Genomic DNA, 25,563 nt, shown 5'->3' on the forward strand with positions numbered 1-25,563 from the left:
TATAGCGCTGTAGAACTTCACAGCCAAATTTAACAAGCCGTAGAGGTCTACAAGACGAGTTGACCAAGAATTTAAAGAGTTTTTCTGTAGTCTAGAGGGAGACAGGGACAATCAGTCTGACTGCACGTAGACATTTTCTTCAGAAAATCAGCCTGAAATCCAGCATTTGTAATTTAGTAGTAATAGTTATTCAGTAGTAGTACTAACAGCACCACTTTCGCTAAATCGTGATGCTATTTTAGTAATGGCACTGATTCAAATCACATTTCTTACGATGTTTCTACCACTGAAAATACACTCTCAGCATAACACAAATTTGAAAATATGGCACGTACAGAAAGGCATAGTCCACAAAAGCAGAATTCCTAAAAGACTTACACTGTCTTATTCTAATATGGAATTGTATTAATGTGTTTGCTGGTTTTGGCTAGGATAGAGTTAATTTTCTTCATAGTAGCCAGTATGGAGCTATGTTTTGGATTTGTGCTGGAAAGAGCCTTGATTTTGCAGAGATGTTTTAGTTGTTGCTAAGTAGTGCTTTCACTAGTTAAGGACTTCAGCTCCCCATGCTCTGCCAGGTGCACAAGAATCTGGGAGGGGACACAGCCGGGACAGCTGACCCCAACTGACCCAAGGGATACTCCATACCATATTATGTCATGCTCAGCATATAAAGCGGGGTGAAGAAGAAGGAAGGGGGAGGGGAGACATTCAGAGCGATGGTGTTTGTCTTCCCAAGTAACCGTTTTGTATGATGGAGCCCTGCTTTCCTGGAGGTGGCTGAACACCTGCCTGCTGATGTGAAGCAGTGACTAAACTCTCTTAGTTTTGCTTTGCTTGCTCACACAGCTTTTGCTTTACCTATTAAACTGTCTTTATCTCAACCCATGAGCTTTCCCACTTTTACTCTTCTGATTCTCTCCCCCATTCCACTGCGGGGGAGTGAGCGAGTGGCTGGGTGGTACTTAGTTTCTGTCTGGGACTAAACCATGACTATGTGTAATAAGCCACAGAAAAGTTGTCAAATAATTCGGTACAGGAGATATAGTTTCAATGGAACATAGTCAGATAATGGCAGCTTCTTCTCAGCAATATCATCCTGTATGTCAGAAATGTAAAACTCTGGATATCAGAATTCTCAGAAACTGTCATAAAAAGCTGTAACAGGAGTCACTGTTACGTCTTATGCAGAGTTGAAAAGAGAGATCAGTCATACCATATGCTCCATCTAAGCACCATAACTTCTTCTTGAACGTAACTTCTTTTCTGGATAATGAGTTTGCAACCATTGCAGGACAGAAGTATGTAACAGTACAAAGCAAACTGGCTTTACAGTTCAGTCACGTCAATGTAGATGGCTGAGAAAAATCATGCAACTTAAGTCTGGTGCAAAACGCCACAGAGTCTCCTGCCTCATGGGTATATCTTCTGAGCCACTGAAAGGCATTATTTATATTCTGCCAATTCTCTTTTCCCTCTTCCATATATACAGCACATACAACAAGTGTCTATTTTAGTTATCAGAAAGCAGAACTGAAATTCAGTGCCACAGAGCAGTGACAGCCTCGTTCCAAGCACTGACGATGCAGGAGCAGAGGAGGAGTGGCTTGTTTTATCTTGTTTTACAGCAGGTTCTGAAAACTAGATATTTTGGCAGTCCCTGACCATGGAATTTCAGCAGCATGTCACTTTTTATGTTACTGTGCTAACACCCTAACCTCATGATGGATCCAGAATTAATTCTTTTCCCCCTTTTCTTTGGCTGCTGAATGGACGTTTGGTGTCATTCAACCACTCTATCTGCAATAAATGTACAACTTGATGCAACCCAGGCCCTGCATTCAGACACTTTCCAGTCTCAAACTTCAGATGCATAGTACAGCAAGAATGGACAGTCCCTATCACGTGTACAGAGGGACACATAAAGCTATGGGAGAAGTGACAGACAACCTCTGGCATCACCAAATTCCTGCCTGTTAATAAATGCTGACTTCAGTGCTACTTTTCACTATGCAGTGAGTGCAGGGAATCAACCTAACCACACACCACTCTTGAAGTAGGTGTCAAAGCAATAAATACTGCTTAGATGAATGATTAAAGAATTAGTACTGCTATGGTTTAACAATCTACTGAGGGTCAAGACATCAGTGTAAAAAATCAGTATCTGACATCCATGAATGCGGCACAATACGTGACGTGTCCCTGAAACTCTTTGGTCATTGGAGGGCTGTGATCACTTCCAACGCAAGGAGCCAGACACAAAGAGACTTCCTTCCTTTTTCAGTGTGAGGGCTATTTACAGGAGCCCCTACAGTTTTCAAAAGCATGCTTCTTTTTCATTTCTTAAGGAAGGGGACATGGACTTTACCTCCTGTGTCGTGCACTAAGGTAAAGAACATGTACACTTCATGACCCCCAAACGAAACCTATCAGAAACAGAATATATCCTATTGCCAATATTTTAAGTAAATGGTTGTATTTAGCATCACTCAAAAAACTCCAAAACAACCAGCCAACAAAACCTCACCACATCATTAGCTCCTGTAAGGATAGCCACTGTTGTTCTTACTTCCCTTCTCCCTTTTCTCTTGTTTTCTTCTTTCTCCTTTCAATACTGATGCAGTATTTCTCCTCCAAATCTTCTTTTCCCTACTTGTTATTCTCTTGGTTCTCCCTACCATTCCCCTTCTTGAAACATCTGTATTTCTTTCCCTCAACTCTCTGCCTTCTCTTGGTTGCATTCTCCCTACTTTTGGTTGTCTAAAAGGCAGAAGTGCTCATCACATTCAAAAGCTAGTAAGGGAAATGGGAAAAGTAAAGTTAATTTGTGAAAGAAATCACATTTATTAACATCACATACATTTATAAAACTAGGAATCACACCTTATTTCTACAGCCGCAGAAAACATATTTGTTTCACACCATTTGCTTCATTTACCAGCCACCACAGGAAGTAACTTCTAAGATTCCAAATCTGTCATTTTGTAATCTTTCCCTTACTCCATGAAACATGAGCAAGGTAGATTTTAAAAATTACACCTGTGCTTTATTTTACTGTAAGATAGTTATTAAATATTCAGTGTTAGAAATGAATGCTATTTTTATTACCTATCATATATAACGTAGACCCTTCTGTTGATGCAGTGCGGTCAGTTCTCTACTTGAGTGAGTGGAATTCCTAAGAATGTAATTTTAAGACACAAAGTATTTTTAAAGCCAGAAGCAATATGACACTAGTTGAAGAAAAGGACCAGTTCAATAGGCCTTTTCTCAGAAAACAGTAAACTGAAAGGAAGACCTGCCCCCTCTCCCTGCCCCATGATGATGCATTTAATTCCACATCTATAACATCAGGAAACTGGGTTTAGTATTTTTACTTTAATGCTCATAGAGAACAAGCTTTTAGAGAATGTCTGCACTTTACAAAATACTATTTTCTATTTTTCCTCTTATCCTGTGCCTACATAAAATTAGAGTAACACAAATAACACATATATCCATAGTTTAACATGAAATTTTGGGTTGCATTTCCCAATTCAAAGCTATTAAAAAGTCTCCATACACTTTTATTAAAGAGGACACTATAGCTTATGAATTGGAAAGAGAAAAGTATGGAATGCATAAGCTTGCAATATAGGTGAACTATTTTCCTACATTGTGCAAAATTTTCTTCTCATCACAAACATGTATGTAACTTCCAGAGTTAGCATGCAAATAAAACATGATACAAAATTTTTAAAAAAGGTGAGTGACAATTTAATCACAACAATACAAAATGTACTTTATATAGTATACAAAATGATACATTAATATAAATAAATATATATGTCGATCTTAACATTTTATATGGATATGGTAAAATTTGTTCAGTGGGTTCGTCCTCTTGGTATACTGTTAACAATCCTCATCAAGCAGCAGTTTAGGAACCTCTTAAGCCAGGAAGAGACTGGGTGTACATCACATAACAAGGAAGGACTCCTGAGCACTTTTTAGACTTTGATATTGGCTCTTTGCCAAATAAAAGTTATTTTTACTTTCAATTATAGAAGCTACTTGAAAACTCATTTGTTTTTTTCTGACTGAAATGTAAGAAGCCTGATTTAAAAAAAAAAAAAAGGTAGTAAAAATGATGTCAATCCAATACCTAAGAAGTAGAACATAATATCAAGGAATAAAAAAAAGTCACTGCTACCAGAGTAAGTTTACTGGCGAAGCCCTCCTAATTATTATCAATATACTAATGTATACTGATACTATCCAATGTATAGTATCAATAGGCTAGCTGCCTGTTAGACTTGGTCTACAATGAAAAGCATTGTTGGTGAAGTTACATATGTAAGCACACCTGCTTTTTGCTCAGATCAAATGCAGCTACGCTAATAAAATACCTTTTTGCAGTATATTTGCTCAAGGAACTAGCATACCCTGTTTTAGCAAAACCCCGTTTCCTTTCTGCTTGCATGAAACACATGCCAGAAGGATGTATGGTGGTAACTACACCAGAAACCAAGCAAGGCATGTCAAGGCCTTGCATTTTTTTCCTGGACAGGAGACTGTATTAGGAGTATAAGAAGTTTGCAAGTGGCCTACTTTAGGAGGGAAGAGATTGCCATAAATTCAGTGTCAATAAATTTCAATACAACTTGTCCAGGTTATACTGGTACATAACAAGCAGGTTAACTGAACTCTTCCTGTTAGGCATCTGCTCCACTGGAGAAAAATTTCTGTATTTATGCCAATTTTTACTCATGTCTTTTTCAGAAGAGCAAGGGCAACTTGACAAAACAAAAAATCAATTAATAAAGACATATAATTTTTCATAAACAAAAGTAGTGAGGGTGGGGTTTTTAATTTAATCCATTCTTAAAAGCCAGTGGCTGCTACATGACATTTAGATTCAATATGGTAAAGTGTACTTTTACAACTATGCCTGGTGCAACAAGCGTGAATCATGCTTCAGGTTCTGCAAAACATCTGCCAAAATCCCACATTTTTTTAACTGGGTGGTAGATTGCTGTAAAGTCTACTTGTAGACTCATTTTGCATCAGCGGAAAACAGCCCAAAACACGGCAGACTGTCTCATTTCTTAACATATAACCCTTGTGTGCTGTGGACAGTACTGACAACACAGGGCTCTGGGTGAATCACAGCCTCTAATGCAGCAGGCAGATGGAATCCAAATTATTTAAAATACCATCTCTCTCCTCCCTCTGTTTTGCTAGACTGTGGAGGCACGCAAGCCAGAACTTGCTAATGAAGAACTGCCATTGCTGGGTAGGCATTCTTTCCTGACACATTTTCCATTATTAGGTGCTGCGTAAAGTACCCAGTGAATTTCAGTGTTTTGCACTGGCTCGTATTTGTTTTACACATCAACAGAAGAATCTAGATCAGTGGCTAATAGGTGTGCTAAAAACAACCAATTAAACAATAAAAACACAAAACCTTGGAAAACCCAACAGCTGTACAGTTTAGAGCTTTCCACCCTGTTTACCTGTTGTACTTGGTTGTAAGATCTGTTGCAGTGCTATACGACAGCTGCCATTCTCATCCAAGCTTTCAGAGCCTTCTATATTAAAATATAAAATCTAGTGCCTCAACACACCAAATTCGTTCTAAATTCCTGGGTTTGGAAGTAATAGGCACCTTAGATATACATGCAATAACAATACATAAAGCAACACAGTATGTGTGAAACTCTGTAGATCATACTAAGTGTTTTTCATTAGTCACTTCAGCCATGTCCTTTCCAACAGGAGTTAAGTGGGGGAAAGAAAGAGTTTCTTCCTCAGTGTGTGCTGGAGCAGAAGTGAGTATTGTTGGCTTGGGTCAGTGGTCTTATTCCATTCATAGACTTTTCTGTTCAGTTCTGTATGGATATCTAATATAGAGAGTTTCCTGTAGCAACAAAAGTAAATGCTTTCCATTAGAGAATGAAGTAAGACACCATTTAAGAATCCACAAGACAGCAGACAACTTTAGACTCACCAAAGACAGGGTTTCAAATTTCAGTCTTTATTGCAGAGGTTGCACCTCTAAAACCCATGGCTGACTACACATTTTGAAGACAAGCTGTTATAACCTAAATCACTGTTGTGGTATGGGTTATGCTGACATGACGATCTGTGATTTCATTACAAGGTTGTAGGGTTTATAAAAAGGTACTAAATGTTAAAACTGCAACTACCTTGAAAAACAGTTGCTAGCTTCCTGGTATATCAATTGTACAAAGAAAACCTTTGTTGGTAAGTTATATATCCAGACATATCTGATTTTTACTCAGATTCCTTTTAATAATCTCTTTGAAAGACTAAAGTTTTCTGATAGTTTAAATTCAAGATTCCAAATTGGCAGAGGGTTAATTAGATTTAAAGACCAAATCTTTCCCTCTCAACTGCCTTTTCCCCAAACTTAGGCACTGACTTTTTATATTTGCAAGCAGAGCCCTTCTCAAGGATAAAAGGCAATCCTCAATTTGACAGAAGCCTGGTGTGTGACTTGTTATCTTGGAGGGAGATGATTTCCAATCCTCTCTAAAGCACTGACATACATTACTCAGGACAGGTTCTCCCCTCTCACTCTGCAAGACCCAGTGCCATTACATATTTTAATTTTACTCTCCAGAATCAGAAATTTCACTCCTACTTTAGACTACTTTCCTGTGCCATTGTTCCAGGATCAGGTATACTTGTCTTTTAACCTATGACACAGCAGGAAGACACTTCAGGACCAGATGGGATGAAACTTAAGGTTTCTCTTTCTACAGGAAAGCATGCTGACATAGGAAAAGCATTGGTTTTTTAACCTTTTTTTTTATTTACCTTTTATGAGGATTGCGGAGTAGCTCAGCCAGACAACGCAGATAATATGAGGATGAACTGGGAGATTTTTCTAGTGTAGACACATCCACCTTGCACTGACTCCAAAAGATGTCTGCTACTTGGGGGATAGTGACTTTCCAAGGGATTTTTGCATTAGTAATGATATTCTCATCATTCCCATCTACTTCCAACAGACTAGTACATGCTTGCTCATTTTCTGGCACAATGTAGCTCTGAATAAAAAAAAGCTTCGGTTTTCCTAGGAGTTCAGGACATGAGTCTGCTGTAAAGTATTTCCTTATTTGTTCCAAAGGGAATCCAGAAAAGGTATGGTCTGTACAGAAGATGCTCTGAGGACTTCCACGGCTGACCACTATGCAAATGAAGCTGTCACAATTTCTGTGCTTCTGCAGCCTTGCAACTTCAAGCAAAGTTTGATTCATTGTGTTCATATTTAAATATCTGTGACAATGAACGTCATAGCCTAAGCCTCTGAAGGTCTCTTCCAACACATCTGAAAAAAGCAAGATGTTATAAAAACACAGCACATCAAGGCCCAATCTCCTCTATCTTGAATTACAGTGTTTACAGTATTTTGCCTTCGGAAATAAGACATTTATTTCATCACAAAAATTAAAGAATCAGGAGTATTTGATGTTGATCACAGTACATTACATACTTATAGTGCTACATGCATGTTGTCTTTAATATGAGTTATGTACTTTATGACAGCAAAGACACTATTATTCAGCATGTGATCAGTTCCAAATTCCCCAGACATTTACATGCTTTCATTTAGAGCCAGTATCCCAAGTTTCTAGGACTTAAAATATCAGGCAAGAGAAAAATATTAGAAAATGCTTTACACAGAACATTCTTGAAAAGTTAAGGAGTGATCTGGGTAGCATGGGAAGTCTCATTCACCTTTTAACTTGTCAAAATTACTCTGAATGGTTATTACAGATATACAGAACTGCACAGGAAACACAGAGACTCCCTTTTATCAGTTAAAAAGGAATGTACTGCAGTCATTTATGCTTCCTATTATACAAAAAGGACTTTAAGTGATGAGCTCCAGGTGGAGAACGAACACTGGATTCTCAACTGTGACAGAATGGCACTTTCAGGGTTAAAAAATGCCGAAGAATGAACCTGTCAAAAGTGTTAGAAATTAAAACTGCAGATAGTAAAAAATCAAGATTTAACTGTATTGTATTTGTGTTAACCTGTGCTGCAGGAAAATGTGCTATGCTCTAAATAACTACTTTGGATGTTTATTAATACGGGACTGAAACCAGATACACGGTGGTTAAAACCACAGGTATTTTTTAAGTGTTCAGAGAACCACAAGCTACTACAACTCATACCTGTAAGCATTGTATCTTTAGTATAAACCGCATATACATTGCCCATGCACAGTTTCTGATGACAGGAAATATCAAGTGCCATGTTGATGTAAAATGCCTTACAGACACAGGAAGCTAGACAGTTCCTTGACTTCAAAAGTTTAACAATCCCTAATTAGCAGATGCTATTTCAGGGGTAACTGGCAGCAAAGTGGGACTTGTTGTCTGTTCTCCTCAAAAAGCCCATAGTGAAAACACAGAACAGAACTTGTAACTTTCCTCAGCAAAATACAGAGTAGATACAAACTCTATACTATAGTGAGGTGATAAACAGGAACTACAGTTTCATTCCAGTTCTGTTGGCTTGATTAAATTTTGTAAAATAATTAAAAAACTTTCCAGACATTTGAAAATTGGGAAATAGAAAGGAAGAGCCCCTCTATTTTAAGCAATAAAACATGCTCTCAAAATTCAGTTAACAGACTCAGTGGTCGTACACCTGATGAAGCACTTCACCCATTAGAGGGCAGTAGTACATACGCAAAACAAGTTACAGCAACATGAATGCTTTTCCTATAATTATCTCACTAGCATGTACACATATACACAAAGATACGAAACTTGGCATCACCTTAGACTATACACACATTCTTAAGTTCACAATTAAAAATAATTAAACCCAAGAAACTTAGAGCTGATACCTTAGTTTAACAATTAATCATAAATTATACGTGGTAAGCTTTGGATACAGCAATTTTACTTTAAGGCAAGACAAAACGCAGCATTAATTCTGCAACCTGAGATCAGAAAACATCCATTTCTTCAACAGTAATCATCTCCCAGCACACCTCCACTGACTTCTGAGCATTTCCAGTCTACATAAAAAAAATTACACTTTTCTCCCTTTGATTGTTTACAGCATAAGGGTAAAAATAGCTTCCAAAAGGAAAAGTCAAAAGCAGCTATTTACAGGACAGCAAGGTGCATTTCAGTTTGAATTTTATCAGCATCTGATGAATTCATACTGTTTACACTGGGCATTTTCAAGTGTTGTAATCCTTGATCCTACAGTATCTATTTTTGGTTCGGCTTCCGCAGATTAAATCTTGGGATAGCTACAGACTCTAATGTATGCCACAGATACAATTCCTAACATGCTCCCTGCCATCATCTTTCTTTGTTAGTTTCAGTCTTCAGAAGTAGTGGGGCACAACAACTCTATAGAGCAGTGAAAGCCTTTCTAATGAACTCCTTTAAGCAACGCCATATGTCCTGCCTCTCCTGAATCCCACTAGCACAGTAATGTATTTCAGTGAAAGTCTTGTTTCCTATCACATTAAAACGCTGATGATGCACTGGTGACGTTAAACATCTGAGACATACACATGATTTAATTGCTTCTGCATCCAATGCAGACATGCATGGAGACTGAGGCACACCAAGACTTGCTTTGGATGGTTTTGGCACAACAGCAGCAGAGCCATGATTTGCATGTGTATCTGACATGCCAGTTGCTAAACATGTAGCCCATTTTTGTCCTTTCCAGTCAGCAGACTTCATCTATCACATTTACACTTTCTGTTCTTGTACAAGTACTGAAATAACCGTATGAGCTCATGAAGAGCACATGCATTGATTTTTTTTTAAATTTTGTGCACATCTTTGTATTTAGTAGCAATTACTATGACAAAGGGGTCTGCACACTATATTGCTTATGCAAGAATCCAATTTTTGGATTCTACAAAGGCAATCAGGAAAAACCCACATTTTAACCATGGCACTGACTACCTTGAATTTTACATGCAAATTGGTTTTTGTTTTGTTTTTGTTTTTAACTAAACCAAAAGGGAAGGAAGAAAAATTCATTTCCTTACAAAGCTATGGTGACAGTTTCAGTTAAATCGTGCAAGATGTAACAGAAGCCTAGGTGCATTATTAATAAAGGACCACTTGCCTTTAGCTATTCCAAATCTGTGGTGTCCGATATGATTACGCTTCAAATCTGCAACAGCTTTGGTTTTGGTTTTGTTAACTGGTGGAAAACACTATCTTTACCATCTCTGCCAATAACCTGCTGTATGACTGTAGATTAACTACCCTTTTTCTCCCTCCCAAAATTCAAGTCCATCCCCTTGTAAGTTTTTTTATTCAGAGATTCTATGCCAAAAACCAAACAAACATTGTTTGCAATAGTTAGGACAGTTGGCTTTAACCTAAGGTTGGGCCTTCCAACTCTCTGCTTTAGAAAACTTAGTAAAATTAATAGACTAGCTGACTAGGACAACATTACCCTAGTGTGGCTGGTAAATGCAGATCATATCCTTTATACTAAATTTTTCTTATTATCCAAGATTAACAAGAACTTCAAATTCCAGAGACTTACCTGTGTCATTGCCAATACAGTCTATTATCAGGCATATTCCTAAAGGTTGACTTTGCATTCTGTACTGATCATCAAACACCTGAGGAATGTGAAGGACAAATACTAAGTTAATGTCACTCCCTCAACTTACAGACTTGATCCTTTTCTCAAATTTAACCCCCTCAGATCTATTCAGCTACATTCTGTTGTTTTTCCATAGAGTAGATAGCAGAAGTCTATCTACTGGGATGTAATATCTTATCTGTAAAGCAAGAACAAAAAAATCATGAGACATGGACTAATGATTTTTTCCCCCTTTTTCTAGTACACGCTTCATTTTTGCATCCTTCCATTATGCCATCTTACTACCATAATGATCCTTAAACAAAAACTAAAACTGTACCAGAAATGAAAGAAGCAAGCGTTAAAATTTGAGACTGAACCTTAACTCCTGGACTGGTCTTCAAATATACCTCCCCTCCCTGCAACAACAACAATACAACCTTCCCCACCAAAAAACCTCAACACCCCACCTCCCCAAACCTGTATGGGATGGAGGGGCTTTTTCTACGACAGCAGTAATCCTTCTATTGTACTTCCAAATTAATGTCCTAAAGTGTAACTGCTATTGAGATGTTAGGAGCTATAAGCTTCATAATGCCAACACAATAAATGTAGAGGACTTTTGTGTTCTTCAGGTATGGAAGCAGGCACTGCTCATCAGAATAACATTTATTTCCTTATTTAGTGGAACAATCTCCTTGTTTCTAAATAATTTGTAATGACTCTATCACAATTCCTCTCCCTTTTAAAAAGATTACAGTCGACTTGCTATAGGTAACTCCTTGGTTCCTGGGCTACTAGGAAGCTTCTTAGGAGAAGCTCTTCACTAGGAGAGCTAGCAAAAACAGCAGTAGTCCATTCTTATCATTAATACCTAAAGCATGTCTGTCTTCTAGCTGGAGAGCAAGGGGCAGGGAGAGAAAAAAGAACAAAATTTACTGCATGCAAAGAAGCCCTGCCATTTCTAATGCAGATGGCAAGAGGTCTGACTTCCAACAGGTTTTGACTTAGCCTCCACTAATCAATACACAAGTTCTGTGTGCACATCATGTGTACATGCATTTTGCACATTGCTGCTTCCATTTTATATTAAGAATATATTCTGGAAAAGGAATTCATAGAACCTGTATATGGCTGAGGAAGATGTGGATGTACACATCCTTCTGTTTACATGCAGTTAAAGGAAATATCCAAATGAAACACAAAGTAAGCTAAGGTAAATATCGGCAGAGGTTTTTATTATATTTAGATGCATACATATGCACAAGCACATACCTTAGGTGACACTGGTCCTGATTCCTGAATGGACATGTGGACTGTTTCTGCTGCAGTTAAAACATACAGAAGTAATCCCAGTATGTAGGTATCAGTAACATTTTGACACCAAATCAGTTAAAGAGGAACATACCTAGTTCAGCCAACTTCTCACTCATTTGGACCTCTCAGTTTCTATGTATGCTACTGGAGTTAGAAAAAAACCCAAAAATTTCCACCTCTAAAATGTTATTTGGATTGCATTCTACATTGCTTGTGACTAGAATAAACAAACAAACAATCTCTCTTATACTGAGAGAATTCTGCCAACTACTCTTTTAAAAAATCACCATATTTGAGAGATATTTTGGGTTTCCAGAAAGAACGCAACACAGATGGTAAGAACCTGCTACTCACTGACAACTTCCTGGCTGGCCTGGTGCAGAGTCCACCACTGAGCAGAGACATAAATCTTCCTACTGAAGACTTAATGGACACAGCTGCACTACATGGGCCTCCAGAGCTTGCTAGTCAACCTTTTCCATTATTTTATTAATAAGCTACTTATTCTGTTACAAAGTTGTGGTAGTGGAAGTTCAAAACAATTCAATAAAGTTTTAAGATCTGGCAGCACAAGCAAAGGAAATACAAAGAGAAACAATATGGCAAGGCTCAGTTTTCAGAGGTACCAAATACTCTCTGCTCCTGGTGATATCAGATGGATTAGCCATAAACACAACTATCAAATAACAGTCCTTCCGGTACAATGAAGGTTATCATTTGGCTCTTCTAGATTATCGAAACTCAGATAAAATGCTCTTACCCAGAATAAGACTTTGACCATTTTGTGGTTTTTCTTTGTTCACATTCTGGATCTAAAACAAAGAAAAAGGTATATTTTCCCTCTCTCCTTCAAGAATTAATAATCATGTGTTCCAAAATATAACACAATAGTATTTTTCTTCCTCAATAAAAGGATTACATATTTAAGATTCACATCTATCAGCTAATTAGAATTACAAAATAACAAGTAAAAAACCCTGTACCAAAACCACAAACAAACAAACAAAACAAAACCCTTCCTCCTCTGAAAATATTAGCAGTTTGCCATGAACAGCAAAGTAAAGCTTAATGCCTAAAATAGTAAAGCAAGCGAAAAAGCTCTGAAGATTTTAATTTTGTTTCCTATAGAGCAGCAGGGAGGAAATTTCATTGAATTAGAAAGCAAATTATAACAATATTATGACAGTGTGAAAAGTCAATGCAAACTCTTTCCCACCAGTAGTCTGGAAAACAAAGCTGCTGTGGCTTTGTTACTAAAGACAAACTGCATCACTGGTGTCTTGTATGGAAGCTATATATATACATATTTACTGAATACATGACAGAAATAATCTCATAAAATTAATTTAGCAAGGCTAAAGACTTTAGTTAAGGTCATACTATTACAATATCAGACCTAACCCAAATATAAAGAATACTGCATGCAACAGGATTTGACAACTTGACATACTGAGATATCTTTGTTAAAATGAGACTAAAAAAAAACATACACACATGCAATATCTTAAAAGCTCTCCTTAAAAAGCTATAACCTTCAGCTTCCAAAGTTGAAAAGCTACTTTCACTGCAAAGTCCAGAAGTACAAGGAGAATAATACGTTCTGCAAAGAACAGTCAAAGCAAAACTTTTCACTCTCCAGAGTAGCAGAAAAAACTTTCAAGATACAGATTCTATTTGCCCAACTAATAGGAAATAATTCACAGAAGCTATTTAAAGTGGATCTTTCTCAGTCAGAAGATTTACATCAGACCCTAAACCCAGCAAACAACATGAAGAAGAGAAATAAGCCAAGTAATATTTTACTTACTAGCAATCTCTCATTCCTTAGGCTCTGCAAAGATGAATCCCCTTTCAATGTCTGGCAATACTTAGAAATAAAGGATCTGTCTGATTTATTGTATACTTACCCCTGAATTATAAGGGGGATCAATCAGAGTGAGATTAGGGAGAGATGCCTGAAGTGCATTTACATATAGTGGCCGAGAATGAACGGAGGATATTAAAGCTGAAAATTGAACAGAATCACACCATCATATTATCAACTGTTTTAAAAGCCTAAATCTGTGAAGCATGCAAATACTCTGGCTTGGAACTCATAATTTTATCTTCAGTAAGAGTGCATCTGATCCTTGCTATCACAAGTAACCAGTGCAAAAATCTTACCTTCGTGTTTGTACTTCTGAATCTTCCTAACCAGGTCTATCCTGTGAATATTTCGAAAACAATTTTCTATCAAATCCAGTTGATTAGGAGACACCAAGTTTAGTTTCTCCAGGTCAATCACAATAGCTAGAAAACTCTAGAATAGCAACAGAAAACCAACTGTCATATCAGTAATTTATTCTCTATCAGCAAGTAACAAAACAACCTAGAAAACAACGTGGGGACCTCATAAAGGTTGTGTATTCAAGAACTAGGGACCTTACCTTCTGACACACTAAGAAAATTGTCTGGAAGATATAAGAATTCTAGATTCTATGATTATTCATAGGAGTAATGAAAACTATGAAGCGATATTCTTAAAAACAAATCAAAGTTTTGAGGAAACAGCTTTGCATTTACTTGTTGCTACAAAACCAGCCACTCGGAACGTCACCTCACATGCCACAAAGCAAGAGGTAAGAAGAGCTTTGGGGAATTTGCAGGGCCCCTCTCCTTCTTTGGTTGAAGAGAGAAAAAGAAAAAAAGCTCAAAGGAAGAAGACAGAAATCTTCAGTCTTCTATGCACAGTGGTCAAGTTTTCTGAACTCTTTCTACTGAATCTCTGCTTTCGCAGAGCATTTAAAACAAATACACTGAATACAAATTTACAGAGAAAGACATAGTTAAAATCTGTTCTTTTGTAAGTGAAGTAGAGCACAGACATAAAAAATGACCTTGTAATTCAAGATACATTTCATATTATTATTGGTTTGAGATCCTTCATATATGAACTTTCAGATCAGTAACACTGAAGAAAGATTTTTTTTCTTTTTATGCCTTCTGCCTGTGAGAAGTTCATGCTAATACCATTCACTACAGCAAGTCTTCACTGGTCCCTCTTACTGTTTCTCATGCTTCTTTCCTTGAATTAAAGACCAAAAATAAAATAGAAGCCACTACTTGTTCTCCACTTCCTGACTTCAGTCTACTCCTGCCTCAGCAGTACTGTCTCCCCTCCATTTGCTGCCTAGCTACTTCCCTTTTTACTTTAATCTCTCATTGCTCCAGAGAAGACCAGCAGAAAGACATTACCTTATCTTTTGCCATTTTCATACGAGGTATGTAATCTCTGAGTAGAAAAACAAGAGAACTCAATTCTTCTTTTTCCAGATTCTCATTAATCTCCACCATTAGTACCCTGAAATAAAGTTGAGACATTTCTGAAGGATTAGCTTTCAGCAAGATCCCACCTTTGCCCAACAACCCAACTTCTCCCATGTTCCAGTCTTCATGTACCATTCCCAATTAAACAACAGGAAAAAAGTCTACCCTGCTCCAAGATCCAATTACAGAAAACCTACTCTTGCTCATCAGCACCAGCATTACTCAGGCTGACCGTGTAATAGCCACTGCTAGGAAAACAGAAGTCTCCTTAACACCTCAATGGAGATGAAGTGAGAGAATGAGACAACAGAACACATCTTTAACTTTTTAACCTAGTAATTAGAGGGTATTTATTTCAGTGAGAAATTAACACATGTATGAGCACATGTATTTCTTTCTGAAGTCTCTCAAAGAAAATAATGGCAGATTCTTAATTTAAGTGTCTGAAGACTACAGAGTAAAAAGTAGTAGAGGCAGGTCCCCTGAGAAAAGCTATACCAGAAAGCTATGTTCCCAAAGCCAAATAGAAAATAAAGTATCTCTAACTAATGCTGTTCCTCTAAAGCATCATTTCTATTTGCTAATCTAGAACTGTACAAAGATCACTGGTTTTATTGATCAACATATACAAACTCCTTAAAGATAGATGCTTCTAATTCCTTGACACCTAAGAAGCAACTAAAGCTTATTTTAGGGATTAAAGTTGACATATTCTTTTCACTATAACTCTAGATATGATGACCTTTTCTTCTTTTCTTTTACCTTTAAGACAGATTTTAAAAAGAAACAAAAAAACAAACAAAAAAAAACTCAAAACCAACCCACACACATTTTGAACAAAACAGAATAGCCTTGAAATCTGAAATAGATGTATTACCTGTAATCAGGGACAATTCTGAGATCCTTTGCAAGGTTAGCTTCCACTGTTCCTTTCTCAGTCTTCAAGATCCTCCTCAGCAAGTCAAACCTCTTAACTCTGTACAACAGCTCAGACAAGCCAAGAAAAGACAATTTCTCCCTCTCATTCAAAGCCACCAAGAGCTCTCTAAGGTTGGCAGTGGCCAAGTCAGGAGCAAGATCTCGGCATAGGAAAATCATCATTTCTTCTTCTTCTTTATCCAATTCTTGTTCAATCTGGTGAATAAGGACAGCTGGTACTTGGCACCTGGTCATCACTTTGTCGCTGTCCCTTTAAAATTACTGTTTTTTAAACAGGAAGCCACCATAACATGAAGCCCATGTCTACCACAGCACTTCTCTGGTGTTCTGTCTTAACTAGATGCATTTTTACATATGCAGTTCTGTGGGAGAGAATTAGAAGGTACTAAATCAGTGATCTGCTGCACAAGTTCACAGTTAACTCTCCTATCTGATGTACTTCCCTTACAACTAAAACACCAACTTAGTCTACACAGACCTCCTGTTCTCAAGGGGTTCTCCCAGTTGTTCATTACAGAACAAAAAAGTACTTGGTAGGTCATATTAATCAGAAAAAAATGGAAGTTCTTTTAAAAGTAAAAATACCTTAATACAAGTCTGTAAATTCCATAGGAAGTGAAACAGAAGTCATCAGCTTGCTAATGAGTGGTATTTCAAGTATTTTGGGAAATAAGGGTTAAGTTCCACAGCAATTTAAGGCTAAAGCTCTGATCTCTTCCCAGCAACCATCCAGCCCCCTGCTCACCACCACCTTTTCTCCCCTAAAAGTCTCATGGCATTTTTCATGAAGAGTTTTGGGAGCTAAGAGGTAGTGTAACCACACATTGTAGACACAAATAATGAAAACACCCCCCACATAAAAAACCACTGCTATCAGGCATGCACTTTGCCTTAAATGAAGTCAAAATAACAGAAATAGTCACAATTTAATATATAATAGTTTAAAACATTCATTATCTATAAATTTAGGAATGTGTGAATTTTCTTGCTTATTACTATAATTTAAAGCAATTCCAACCTGAACAAGTTACTGGGGCTTTAAGGATTCCCCACACACTCCCTCCACGCTCAGAAAGATAGAAGAACCACACAAAGAAAAGATTCTAACCTTAACTACGCAAACTGGTTAACTCTGAAGGTACAGATAAGCCACAGACAGCCTATTTCTTCATGTGACATTCATGTTTCACCATACTGAAACCTGAAATAAAAATTCAAACCTAGAAAAAACCCCCACCCTTGTGATTAACAAAATGAGTAGGGTGCTATGCTCAATTTCCACTGCCACCAACTCTGGAAATTCTATCTAACCTTCTCTGATCCCCATTACCTACATGGAGAAAGGTGAAATTAGCAATCTGAAGACAAATCTTAGCCCTTACAAGGAGTTCAGTCACTATACTGCATAGTTTTGTTTAAACCATTCTGAAAAGCAAAAGCCAATTCGACTTCAACGCCTAATACACCTAATACACTCAAATATTTTAGCACCTGGATAACTATTTCCCGCTTTTTGTTACACATTCTGGAAGTCACAATCAACAATGTCACATAAAGTGCCCATGCATTAAGAAGATGAGATGAACTCATCTACAAGCTTTTTTTTTTTTTTTTTAACTGCATTGCTGTTTAAATGAGAAATAGCTCTGTACATCCATCTGACTTTCCTCAGAAAAGGAGTAGGAGTTGGATTCGATCAAACCCATGGATTGGGTTCCACTGCCCACTAAAAGAGCATATAAAATTCAAGTTCCTAGGGCAAAGTCTCCCTTATCTACATCTATCCCAGTGAGCCATATTTTCCATGGAGTCAAAGACTGAAGTGGCTTTCTCCTCCTACACTGTTGCTGACAGTCACAACAGCAAGTCATCAGTATTTTAAAAAAAAACAACCAAAACAAACCCCACTGTTAATCTTGCTGACCGCATGTCTGAACCACTAGGGGTATATAACACAAGTAGCTGCTGTGACTACAACGTCCCACCTTCAGAAGCAAAACAGAGGGAGGAGGTAAAGGGCAGCACAGGCAAGCTGTAAAATATCATAAACCCACCACGTTGGAAGACCCAACTATTACTCAGCTTAAGTATTACTGCACTTCCATACCATAGTGTAAATGATATCTAATGTATATGCAAGAGTCCTCAAATGGCACTGAAGCCACTTTGGCTCATTTTCAGAAGCACAGAGCATCCAGCTGCAGCTGACAGTTAAAAAGGCTGCAGATACCCTGTTTAGCCCATCACAGCCTCCTATGTGTGTTCTACACAGACTGTGCTAAATACCAAGAGAAAATGCACAATTATCATATTCCTGCTACAGCACACAACCAAAAAACTACAACACCTATCCGCTATGATACAGTTTTGTTCTTCAGAACCCAAAAGGGCCAGGCACAAACACAGTGTTTTCCCTCATCACATCACACCATTTAGGAACTTGGGAGAATTAAATGCACTGTTTGCTCTACGAAGAGCAACAACATTTAACCCTAATGTAAACAGTGCAAACAGCTAAAAACCTCACAAACAGAAATGAAACATCAGCAGAAGCTGCCCCTTTCAAATACCCAGGACCACAGTATTTTAAATATAGCAAGCTGAAAAGTTTTGTTTCCAACAAAACCAAACTGGGTAGACAAAATATTTGTACTTTTGAAACCTGTTCTATTTCACACATGGACCTGCAATGCTATCATTTGAACAGCTGGGATGGAAGGGCAGGGTGGGAAAATTTTCACACCTTTCGTAAGCAGAGGAATCCCTCATGCACTGGAATGAGTTTTGCACAGTTTTCTATGAGAGGAAAAGCATATCTATTCCTAACTTCTTATTTTCAATCTAGCATCAAACATTTGTAAGAATTCCACAGAAAGACAAAGACTGTTTTCATTACATAATGCAGTCAAGAAGAGGGAGGCACAAAACACTCTTTCATATGAAAGTACATCCCAGGTTCATATAGCTGGGACTTTCAAAAGAGCTTGAGGAAGTCATAGATATGACTCACTCTAAAGGGAGATGGGGATTTAACAACTTTGGCCATTTTCAGAAATCTCAAATAAACTTTTTATTGTTTAAAAAAATAGCCGATTTTTATCTTACCTGTTAAAACGTTAAAAAAAAGAGGTGCATGTGTGTGTGGTGGGGAGGAACTTCCCACATAGTCAAAATTTAAGGCATGCAAAATTACTATTTATATGTTATCTTAAAAATAATCTACCTTTAAAAAATATGAATTAATTATTTTAGTGAACTTCCTTTATATAAGAGAAATTGCATGCTCATTATAAAAAAACAAATGCTGACAGATACTTCCAGTGCCAAAACTCTCCTACCTGTATGCAAGTCTGTCCACAAGAACATTGGAAGACTGACATTTGACCATTGCCAAATCACTGATCCAGATCCAGCACACATTTGTTTCCATCCAGTATTTTCCAATGATGGCCCACAGACAAAGTTGATTACATCAGCTTGTTTTCTATTGGACAAATATCAATGTCACAAATTACTGTGGGGGACTACTTCCTAATTTTAGTGGGGAGAAAAACAAGGGAAAATGACCTAGGATCATGCATTCTTCTGCATGATTCCACTGGTACAGTGAACCAGGAATGCTGCTTGAAATAGAAGGAAAAACAACTGTGTGCATATAGTGATTTATCAATAACATTCATTGCTCCAGGATTCTGAGCAGGGATTAAGAGCAACATCAAGCATTTAATATAAACTAAAACAGTTTGTTACTTTGCGTCCAAAAACCATGTCACCATATTCTGATAGCAGGAATGTCACACTGCTGGAGCAAGTCCGATACATTCCATCTGGATACATCTGAGCCAGATGCACTTTGCCAGATCCATGAGAGGTGAAGGGCATTATGCTTCACCCTTCCATGTGATATGACCACTTTTGCAAACATCACAGCTATAGTTATTATAGCTGTGACAATTAAAGAAAAAGAGAAAAGCAATGACAATGTAGAACCCAGCAGGACTGGCTTTCCATTTAGACTAACTGGGCCCTGCAACGAGAAGAGTTATTGAATGCAAATTCTTTACAAAGAGGAGGGGAAAGCCAGCTTATCTTCTCAAGAGGAAAGAAAAAATTTCATAGTCATCAGAGATAAAGCTGCACTAATAGTTTGTGTGTTCATGTGCATGTGTAATTTGCCAATATTGCTGCAAGAAGACACTCAAGATTTTCCTCTTCAGTTCAATGTTTCAGGTATTGAGTAAAGATTTCAATGCAAACCTTATGGAGCAGGAGAATGGTTAAAAAAAGAAACCTACAGTTTTACACATTCTCATTTACATTCCCAATTTGTAAGAAATCCAGAATCATTGCAGAGAGCTGAAGCCTAACACGACCACCACCACTGACAGATAAAAGGACACTGCAAGATCACATCAGTAACAGTGAGTGCAAGGGGCATGCCTACACACAGAGAAACAACAAAATCTCATTTCCTCCTGTATTCAAAGAACCAGAAAACCCCCTGGCACGCTGAGGGAGAATGGGAGAGTTTTCTTTAAGTCTGGCTATTTCAGTTCACTATCACCCCGAATTTTCACAGAGGAAGGACTCTTCTGGGAAATGGTCTTGTGTCTCTGGAAAGAAAATCACTGTTTCTAGGGTGACTCATCTGTCCTCTCATCCCCAGAAGAGATCTGGCAGAAAGCACACCTCAAGGAAATAGTACCATGGTGCACTTAAATACAAGATTCTAGGTTTAGTTAACTTTCAGACTTTCCTGAACAAAGTGCGGCATTTTAAAGGTGATGAACTTCTCACATACTACACAGGAAACCACCTCTGTCACAGGCGTATTTGTCTAAGACTGCACTGACTTGGACTCTGGGTACACTGTAAACAAGGCTCACAAGAAGAAATTTTTTATGGTAAACACCTGAGAATATTAGCAAGCATATCTACTCCTCAGACTACAAATCATTTCTATTCCACACTAAAAGAGACAGAAAAGCAGATGTATGCTCACTAGCTTCTATTAATCTAATGAAGTTAATGATACTCCTATTTTTTAACTATTCCACACTGCCCCCAGTCCATATATAATATGACCAAAATCAGAGACAGATTTTTTTTTCCTTTTTTTCTTCCCCAAGGAGCAGGAAATAACAACATACTAAAACTTCACAAAGTTCTAGCAACTCCCTGCTGACGTTAACAAGTGGAGGCTGGTATGCATGTCAGGGGTCACACAATTTCACTCTGCTGTTTAATACCATGTATGAAATCCATTCCCATGATTGCAATGCAAATGCTCCACAATATACAAATACCAATGTGATCATCAAGACAAAGATAAGTATCCTGCATTGACGATCAGAAGTCAATATATCAGGCCTCATGTTAAGAAGGAATGTCTTTCAATAGAAACAAGGAAACATTTCACACTGTAAACATGGTCTTCAATTAGAGCCTGTAATTTCTGACAGCATTTTGCTTCACAACCATCTCTACAGGAGCAAAAACAGGATATAACATAAGTGGGCGTAGTTCTGATTTGGAAAATGGTCTTTGATTCAGATGAGCTTATACGGAAGGCCCTACGCTAGAGGGGGAGAGTAGGAGGTTACTTTGCTACAGGAGGCACTAACTGCATTTTGTGCTTCCTCCACTCTGCTTTGTTTGAAGAGGTAGAGGTGGTAAAAACACACAAAGGTAACTGCATTTTGAGTCTGTATCATCTGGCATTTTTCAAAGTGTTGAATTGTTTGGAGCATGCTCCACAACTTTCACATTTCCTATTAAAAAAAAAAGAGGATTTGATACGAGATACTTAGGGAAAACAGGGAAATCCCGCACAAACGTTCTTATTTCTCATTACTGTATCAGGCTTAAATAGTTTGTTCTCGGTGTAAATTAGTAGTGGCCACGCTAATTTCCATTTAGAGATGCACTAGTTTAACGCTCCAGTCCTCCTAATCAAAACACCAAACTAAAACTGGTTTTACCGTAGGGAGTTTATGCAGATTTCATGCAACTTTCTAACTACGTCATTTTAAATCACACTTCGAAATTGAAGCGAGCAGAAACTCCGCTCTGCAAAGTACAAAGTTGGAGGCGTATGGGCAGCGTCGCTTTCGTTTCTCCTCACAAGCAAGGCCGGGCTCAGGCCCCGCTTGCTCCCAGCGCTCCGGCCCTCCGCACCCGGCTCCGCCCGCCCCTCCTTGAGGACCCAGCCTAGACAGGGAGGAGGACCCGATCCCGAAGCACGGTGTGTTGGGGCGCCTATACTGAAGGCGCAGAGTGGGAAGAGAGATGTGAGGGAAAGGAAGAGGGAAAGGTATAACGCACCCAAACGCGCCAGGGAGGTCTCATCTACAGCGGCGGGGCCAGGTCCGGCACTAGGAGCACAGAGGAGGAGGGGGGAGCGGGCGGTACCGGCCTCACAACTGGCTCCCAGGCACCGGGCGTGGTTTCCAGTATCGCTTCTCTTTTCCATTAGCGAGGCACGCAGAGCGCTTGTCGTTTGTACGTCTTATGGCTATTGGAGAGACCTGAGCCGCCTCTGCACATAGCAACGCTGTTGAAGGCAGAGATCTACCCTCGCTGAGGGAACTGGCTTTAGCCGCCTTACCATCATTATACATCTATTGAGCCGCCTTCACTAACCATTGAGATTTTATTGTGAGTCCGGCCGTTAAGTATTTTGGGGCGAGGCAAAGGTTATGCTTTTCGTTTTGCTTTATAGTCTACCTCAGGAGATGAAACTGGGAGCTGCGCAAACATACCCGCCCCGGTCTTTCAAGATGGCGGTGGGGTTGTGGCGGAAGGGATGCCTCGCCCCGCGCACATCTTCCCACCGGCGCCCTTGGGTGGCGGTTATGCACAAAATGGCTTCCGACGAGGTGGGGCGCGGGGGTGTTAGTAGCAGGATGGTCCCGAGTTCAGTATGTGTATAGTCATTTGTGGGGCTGTGCTTTTTGTACTGCTGTTGGTATCGGGACAGACAAAACAGCGTTGTATTGGCCCCAGTAGCCATTCAGGGGTAACAGACCGTTTTTCAGTGGGTAGCTACAGACGTGGGGTAAAGTGTGGGAATGTGTTGTGGTGGGAGTTAATACAGAAGCAAGCCCTTGGTTTATGGCTTGTTCTGCCACTCTGAGTTCCTTTATAGGGAAGATAATGTTGTACAAGTGTGTGAAGGTCTTATGCTTCCCATTGTGGTATAATTTTCAGTAAATTCTAAGAAATGCCTTGTCCCTGTAAACTGGGTATTGTGATTCCCTGGGTATAAACCAGCAACTTCATGAAGCACCTTACTCTGAGGTGCTAGTATTGTAGCTGGAGCTGTTCTCTTAAAGGTCTAAAACATAAAATTCTAGACTATTTAATCAGCTGAACTAGGCAAAAGCCACCTCCATATGTGATGGAATTAGACACATTATGTATAACTTCCAGCTCAATGGATTTCAAAGCATTTACAAAACAGTAAATTTTTGTGCTGCTAAAAACATCGCAGTGGAAGCACACGGTACTGTGGCATAGCACGCTGTTGTGCAGTCACACTGTCTTCGGAACTGCAAGGATAACAGGCAGAAAGTAATCACCCACACTAGCATTTGTTCAGGTGCCAAGCAACTGCTCGGTGTTCTGAAAAAGTATCTGGATTCTTACTGAAATTTTATGGTCAAGCTCTCACTTTAATATCAGTCATTCAAGGGTATCACAGTATGCCTGCTACTAAGACGTAGCATTGGATCGGTGCTGATTCAGAAGGAAACCAGCTACCTGCTGTAAGTCAATACACACACTTTCTCCTTGGATCGATTCCATACAAACATGTGAAGATGTCTATAGGCTAATAGAAGAGGTTTAAGGAGATGGTATTGCTGTAAGCTTATGAAAGGAGATCGGTTTTTTGTTTGGTTTTCTTTTGTTTTTGTTCAAAAATGGTTGAGTGAATGATTTACCAATTTAACACAGCTATTACTTAAGCAACCAATGTACTCTTAATTACTCTACTTTTTCCTTAATTTACCTAATTTTTATATGCTTATTAAAGTTTTCACATTTTTATAGACAGCATTTATGAGTTGTATGCAAGGTTTTTTTTCATTCTGTCCCCATTTCTAAGTTGAAATACTACATTTTCTTAATTGATAAGTTCTCATGTAAACTGGAACTGTAAATAAGTATAAATGTAGAACATAGAGCGTACCAGTAGGATGAGATGTGATTGAGAAGAGATGGTCCTATACGTTTCAATTTAGAGGGCTTTGGATATAAATCTCTGGCTTGGACATACTTCTGTTGATTTGCTTTCATAATAGGTTTAATCTACTTCATTTTGTAGATTCTCCTAGTTATGCAAAACAAAAAAAATCTTTAAGAATTTGTGTGTCCTAAAATACTATGAACTTGCCTTTTATGCTATTTAAAAATCAGATTTGGTATGATCAGGGCAAGTGTATTACATTTGTCTATATAAATGGTGTCACTAGTTTCATTTGTTAAGTGTTGGTGTTGCTTTTATTATCATTAAAGAAGGCTAAGTCACAAAGGGAAGAGATTATTTTCAGGGGTTTTTCTTCCCATTGGAACAATGGTAAAAGGATTATCTGACTTTCAGATTTCTATTATATGGCCTACAACTGAGGATAGAGAATGTATCGAGCGTCTGTAAAATCAGTTCCCTGTCATACATGTGAACCAGTATGGATGAATCCCTGAATGTTTTGATACCCATGATGAAATCAGTAAATTTAATTGGACGACAAGCATGGGTCCTGAGTATGTTCCTTGTAAAACCCCTTCAAGACACACTTTTTATCTTAATTTAGCTGTATGTAGAAAATACACTTGCATTGATGTAAAAGTCTATCTAATAAATGCTGATCTGGCAAAGATTTAGTTGCAGGATAGAAGCCCGTAGTTTAGAGAGCTCAACAAAGATTTTTCATAGGAAGGTCTTCAGGAGAGACTTCAAGGCAGGCTAACAACAGAAACACGCAGCTGTAGTCTGCTATTTAAACTGCAACTGCCTTACATCATGGGAACAGTTATTCTGTTATGCTCTGAAATAGGAATTTCAGAGACATCAGATTTATACTACAATGTAGTCGATTCTCTGTAACGTACAGATTTGGAAGATTATGCTGAATGATGTAAATATCATAGGTAGCATTAGCAAAACCAATAGATAAATCGCAGATATATTTCCAGGTGAGTAAAAATAGCTCTTTGACTACTGATGGAGATGGGATTTCCACTTGCATTTCAGAAAATGGAGCATCATTGGTTCTATTTTGCAGAACTTAAGGTACAGAAAGAGCTTCCTCACTGTGGTATTACAATCATGTATGTTCCTCATCTGTAGGTGCTGCTGCTGTTTGTGACCCTGTTCTTTGCGCTGTAAAATATCTGTGCTGGTAGAAA

The 25,563-nt window shown here is 38.4% G+C and overlaps 1 protein-coding gene across 3 annotated transcripts; it reads right to left on the minus strand.

Annotated features, from left to right (window-relative positions):
- Positions 1 to 3,732: 3,732 nt before the first annotated feature.
- CFLAR (CASP8 and FADD like apoptosis regulator) lies at positions 3,733 to 25,191 on the minus strand. 3 transcript variants are annotated; one of them, XM_064451894.1, is made up of 11 exons: positions 22,480 to 22,995; positions 19,494 to 19,639; positions 16,094 to 16,517; positions 15,145 to 15,250; positions 14,074 to 14,209; positions 13,818 to 13,915; positions 12,671 to 12,722; positions 11,869 to 11,918; positions 10,552 to 10,630; positions 6,823 to 7,336; positions 3,733 to 5,899 (listed from the first exon to the last, which is right to left on the minus strand). In XM_064451894.1, the coding sequence occupies exons 3-11, from the start codon at positions 16,387 to 16,389 to the stop codon at positions 5,761 to 5,763; spliced, it is 1,470 nt and encodes a 489-aa protein (XP_064307964.1). In that variant the 5' UTR covers positions 16,390 to 16,517; positions 19,494 to 19,639; positions 22,480 to 22,995; the 3' UTR covers positions 3,733 to 5,760. The 3 variants fall into 3 exon arrangements, with proteins under 3 accessions (XP_064307964.1, XP_064307965.1, XP_064307963.1); XM_064451895.1 differs by lacking the exons at positions 19,494 to 19,639; positions 22,480 to 22,995 and adding an exon at positions 24,347 to 25,191; XM_064451893.1 differs by lacking the exon at positions 19,494 to 19,639 and having other exon boundaries at positions 22,480 to 22,994.
- Positions 25,192 to 25,563: the final 372 nt, after the last annotated feature.

Source organism: Phalacrocorax carbo, chromosome 5 (assembly GCF_963921805.1).
Source record: "Phalacrocorax carbo chromosome 5, bPhaCar2.1, whole genome shotgun sequence".
NCBI lineage: Eukaryota > Metazoa > Chordata > Aves > Suliformes > Phalacrocoracidae > Phalacrocorax > Phalacrocorax carbo.